Genomic DNA, 6,144 nt, shown 5'->3' on the forward strand with positions numbered 1-6,144 from the left:
CAATTTTCTTTTTATCTAGATTTTTTTATACCATTTTTCTCTTTATTTTTCGTCTTTTTCTCAAATCGAAGATACTGTTAAGATGTGATTATGTAAATATTACATTTTAGAATCTGCTCTTCCTAGATTTGTGGAAAATTACCATTTTCTTTCCATATAAAACTTAGGTGCAATAATTTATGTGGTTTTATTGCAATGATTAATGTTTGAGGCTCAATAATAAATTAAAGACTAAATGTATACAATTTATACTTTCTAATAAATTTTAGTAAATAAAAATATATTTAAAAGAATATATTACAAAATGTCATGTGATTCCATCTGACGACTAGTGATGACTATTATTGTCGTTATAGGCTGCAAGTTCATTCCCTTTAAAGGTTACATTTCCCGTGAGAAAAGTTGCTTCAATTATCATATCAATATGCACATTACATGAAGAACTCTTCTTCTATATCATCAAATTAATGAAGATTACAGAATCACCCGAAGAATTTTGTTTATTGATTCCTTTTGAACTATTTTATGTTCCCTGTTTGGTTCATCACTCAATGCTAGTGTACCATAGCCCCATAGCCCTACTCAAAACATGAAGAAACTCCTACTCAGTGTCACCTTTATCTGCCTTTGTCAAACAATATTCCACGTATCACATTTTTTTTGTTTTGTTTTGGGTAGATCAAGGGCCCTTGATGTGCTTCTTGAAATTTCAGTTACTTTTCCGTTGCAGCCAGTTGGCAAATGCCTCAAGGGTTTTCATGTCAGCTCGGTAATGCTTTTGAGTGAACTCAAGCAGCATCGGCCATGTAAAATCAGGGTATAGCCTTGGGCCCAAATTGTCCACTAATTCACATGGTGGACTTACCACCTTGTCACTTCTTGGACACAAAAAGAAAGCAAGAGATTTTCTTGTTGTCTGGCTATTCACCACTGCCCTATGCAAGCAACTCTTGTATCTCCCATTTGAAAGTGCCTAATCAATAGAAGAAAAAAAACAAGTTTGACATCAACACATGAACCCAGATTCAAGCTCACTGTTTGGTTTGGTAAGACAAACAAATGAATGAAAGTCAAGAGTAATTAACATAGTAACATACCATGAAGGTATCACCAACATTGACAACAAAAGCATTGAAATCCGGCTTAATGGAATGCCACTCATTGTCAACACAAACTTGCAAGCCACCCACTTGGTCCTGGTGAAGAATGGTCAAAGATGTTGGATCACAATGAGGTCCAGTGCCCAAAGTGAGGTCAGGTTTTTGACAAGGAGGGTAGTAATTGAGCCTCATTATTGAACTATTCTCTTCAAAAAACTCCCTAAAGCAGGCTCTACCAACTCCAAGGCTCATTCCTAGAAGCTCCATTATACCTAAAGAAAGACGGCTCATGGCATCACAGTAATCCTGGTAAACTTTCCTGTATAAATATGCAAAAAAACGAGTCAAACGAAATGAAACATAACCCACCAGGTCGGCCTTCCGATGGAATTTTGAATAGTTTGCATGAGGTGATAAGTTCAAATCTCAGTGTCGTTATTGTAAAAAAAAAAGAGAGAAAGAAACATAACTAACTAGGTTGGCCTATTGATGAAATTTTGGGTAACTTGCATGAGATCCTAAGTTCAACCCTCATTGTTGTTATTATAAACAAAGAAAAACATGGGTTGATGATATATGAACAAAAATGGTAAAAAAAAAAAGGTGAGACATATATTTTGATTACCCAAATTGCTCAAACTCATTGCCCATTTTACTGCACAAGTAGTCTTTGACAAGAGTTGGTGATGAGTTTTTGTCAGCTGAGTACTGAAAGGAAAGTGTCTCTTTCCAAGGGAGCTTTGAGGAGAACCTGCCAGTGAAGCTACTAGCATAACCACAGTGCTCCCCTGGCTTCCTCTGTGCCCTCTGTTTCTGAGACAGGGGAAGGCCAAAGAAGTGCTCCATGTAAAGATGAGCATCAGATATCAACCGTTGATCAATCCCGTGATTCACAACCAGAAAAAAGCCATGCTTTTGGCATGCCTCACCAACAAGCCTTGAGGCTTCCGCTGCGGCAACTGGGTCACCAGAGAGGAACCCTCCCAAGTCAATGAATGGGACCAACAACTCGGGTTCGTCCAAGCATGCTTTCTCCTCATCGGGCCAGATGAATTGTGAGGGTATGTGAAGTTGGTGTCTGAGGACTGAGGCATCAAACACCAGTGGCTGCTGTTCTTGTTGTTCTTTGGTTGTTTCTTGGGGTGGTGCTTGAGGCATCATGGGTATACTTGTTATGCAGTCTATTGCCATTGCATTAATTATTAATAGTACAAGGTTGTTTGTTTGGTTAAGAGAGTGAAGAGGCAGAGAATGAAGTTGTTGTTGTTGTTGTTGTTACGAAGAGAGGGAGAGTGAAATAATAATAATAATAATAATAATAATAATAGGTTGGTAGAAGAGATGAAAGAAAAGCCAAGGCCGCTTGTTGGGGAAATCGTGGAACAAATATTGGAATCTTATATAAGCTGAGTATCAGTCGAGGACACACCTACACGCGCGCATACTCTGTTCTGGGTCACTGCCGCACCCACTCTGATGCAACTCCACTTCTACTCAACCATTGGTAAAAAAATTAAAAATATATATATTTATAAGAGAATTTTTTTTTAACAATATAATTTTATATATTCTAATAACATTTTTTTCTTTTAGATCATCAACCAATACCCTAAAGACACTAATCAACATTTACCTTATTCAAATTATAAATAAGAATAAGTTTTATGAAATTTTGTAGTTTTTAATCTATTTGAATTAATAATAATAAGTAATATATGTTTTCTTAATGGGTTGGGTTCTTTTCAAATGCTACCTTTGTTTTACACACAGACAACAAAATTAATAAATAAATAAATAAAAATAATAATAAATTTACAAAATTAACCTTATCATTATTAATTTATTTTTTGTTTTCTAACTCATATCTTAATATAAAAAAAGATATAAATAAAAAAATAATTAATGTTATATTGTAAAACTAAAATAATAAATATTTTGGAACAATTAATTTTTCTTATACAACAATTATAATGAAATAAATGAAATATAATTTTTTGTCTTGATCAAATCACAAGTATTCCTTAACTCACTAATCTCATTTATAATGTGTGATTGATATTGATCCCAAAAAAAAAATTAATAAAAATCTATTAAATAGATTATTCTTTCACATGTAAATGTAACATAACCTTGTACTATGATATTAATCATTTGAATTACTTAAAATACAATTCCACCCAACTTTTTTTCTCCATTAAGAAGATGAATCCAATATGTTTACTAAATTTCTTTTGAAAAATTAAGTATCTTGATTTTTATATATAAAAAAAGAAGAACCAACGGAGTTTAAAACGAGTTAGATGAATGAATTTGTTTCTTTTTTAAATGGCTTTTTTTCCCTCTTATTTCTACTTCTCACTCTCTCCTCTCTCAATTCCCTCTTTTTCATTCCTCTTCGTACTCTCTCTTTTCTATTGGGTAATTTCTTTTAAATTAAGATAAATGAAAACCGCCAAACTACTTTATGTTTCTCTCTTATTTTTCTCCTTATTTAATTTTTTCATTTATTTCCTTAAACATGTTAATGCTTCGGACTAAGATCATTTTCGGTGACATTTTTAAATTCTTGAACAATGATTGTTTCACGTTATTTATCTCTCCACCATTACTTAGCGTTACAATAACAAAAAAAAAACGTGTCTCTTTTTATTGGATGATGTGACATCAATTTCATATAGATAAAAAGAAAAATATACACACAGACAATTATTTTTGGGGAGGTCCTGCAATCGACCTTTTTAGAGGAAACAACTGTAGGAACTTGATGCGAATTGTGAAAGGCAAAAGCACAAGTAACTACTACAAGTGACAACTCCACTATGGCATGTCGTTAACAAAAAATCTTGGAAATTGGATGAATTCAAGATCATCTTGTTAGTGATTCATGAAAACGATGAAAAAAGTTGGAAAAAAAAGTGTGACGATAAAGAACACGCATACAAGACTACAAGTACATTATCAACTAGTGTGACAAGTCCTCTCAAAGCATCTCTATGTGGAAGCAGTTGCTAACTGTAACTAAACGATGGAAAGAGAGTGATATATACAGACAAGTTTTTCTGTTGATTTCAGCTATATATATAGAGAGAGAGACTACAGAGGAAGGAAGTGCAGGCATGGCGATAAGTTTCCATTTCATGAAAGCACCACTACAACGAGCAATGACTAGATTAGTATAAATTACTTATCAATTCTTTCTTAGTATGAAAGTTTAAGATTTAGTTTAATTAATAATATTTAATAACCCATAAAATTAACTACGTAAAAATCCATGAATACCATAGTAAGCAATAGGTAATGAAAAATGTCTCTTATATATCATACTATATATAATTTATTAATAAAAAAACACTATATATAATTTGAGGATAAGAGATAATGGTGATTAAGTTTGACTAGTATGTAAACATGTAGTGCTAATAAATGCATAAGGTTGGGATCCCGAAAGGGTTTTATCTAAATACTTGCTGTGTTAATAGGGAAGGAGAAAAAAGGTGGACATTAGTGTTTTTTTGCCTACTATTGTATAACAAGCAATATAAGGTCAGAAATTTGCCCTAGGATCTGAATAGAGATGATCAATCCGGCAAGAGTTACATTTTTTGGAGTGGTTTCTTTTTTTGTACTGATTATTTGGAGTATTTAAATTCAGATTTTGCTTCTTTTCAGAGCCATGTACAAATATTTTAGGGTTTAAGGTGAAAATGTTAAATGAATCTTTTTTTTACAAGAATTTTAAAGAGACTTAGGATATTATATAAAATATCAATTTTTATATTAATCTTCTAGCTTTTTTAGCTGCAAAACCATTTATCGGAGTTTTATAATCAAACAATTCTAACACTTCACTTTCAATAGATAAAATAACTAACTCATTCAATCTATCTTGTAATATTGTTGATTTTAGATATAATTTAAGCAATTTTAATTTTGAAAAACTTCTTTCAGCAGTAACAACTGTTACGAAGATTGTCAATAAAATTTTATATACAATGTAAACATTTGAAAAAGAATCTAAAGTTTTAATATAACTCAATATTTCTATTGGTGTGTTAATTTCTTCTCTTAACATTTCTCTTAATACTTTCAATTCTGAAAATAAATCAAGACTATCAATATCAGACTTTTTAGATAAATGATTTATAATAACCATTACATTCATAACTTAAGATTATGTAGTCTTATTAATGAAAAAATGATTACAAATAATAAATCATATCTTAACAAAATTTACCACTTAATAATTTAAATTGACAAAAAAATATTAAAAATGCAAAAAAAAATGAAACTCTAGGAGTCCTAAGACAAATGCCTCATTGACCTTATGATTTACACGGCCCTGCTTCTTTCCATAGGAGTGGATAGAGTTGAGAAAAAAAAAAAGAACTAGATTTAAGAATAGTGATAACGAAAATATAGTAAAGTTATCGTTAATTTTATACACATGTAAATGATTTTTAATTCTTTTATTTAATAATTAATATATAAATATTTTTAGTTTTTTCTTAATACAACTTGATCTTTTAATTTATTTTTTCCTATAGAAACTTAAATTTATTACTTATTGTGATTGATTGACTGTTTCTTGAATGGTCCCCGTAATAGACACCTAACTCTATCTTTGGATTCTTCAAAAAAAAAGAAAGAATTCTATCTTTGGATGTAAAGACATCATGTGAGCATATGCTAAGGACATAAGGCCTCTAGAAATTAAACATGTTTATTTATTTATATATTTATTCAAAAGATAAAGCGTAATTAGATACAATTTTTTATGTTCTTTAACTGTTTCTACATATATATTTAAACTAAAATTAGAGTTTTATATCTGATGAGTTAGGTGAAAAATATTGTATTAAAGATTAATATAGATTACTGAAATTAAACTTTGATATTAATTAAAAAAATAACACTAAAACACTTAGAGCCGCATCTAAGTTTTGTTGGGAAACAAAGTAGTATATGATAGTATGTTGAACTTGCCTATTAAAATGTCCGTGATCACAAAAATAGATACTATATAGTCTCAAAGTGAGTCAGTTAA

General features: G+C 30.8%; 1 protein-coding gene across 1 annotated transcript; it reads right to left on the minus strand.

The window, feature by feature from the left end:
• Positions 1-393: 393 nt before the first annotated feature.
• Positions 394-2,404, minus strand: LOC114402708 (gibberellin 20 oxidase 2-like). The gene is made up of 3 exons (XM_028365362.1): positions 1,726-2,404; positions 1,098-1,419; positions 394-973 (listed from the first exon to the last, which is right to left on the minus strand). Exons 1-3 carry the CDS (start codon positions 2,289-2,291, stop codon positions 710-712), a joined length of 1,152 nt encoding a protein of 383 aa, XP_028221163.1. The 5' UTR covers positions 2,292-2,404; the 3' UTR covers positions 394-709.
• Positions 2,405-6,144: the final 3,740 nt, after the last annotated feature.

This window comes from Glycine soja, chromosome 20 (assembly GCF_004193775.1).
Source record: "Glycine soja cultivar W05 chromosome 20, ASM419377v2, whole genome shotgun sequence".
NCBI lineage: Eukaryota > Viridiplantae > Streptophyta > Magnoliopsida > Fabales > Fabaceae > Glycine > Glycine soja.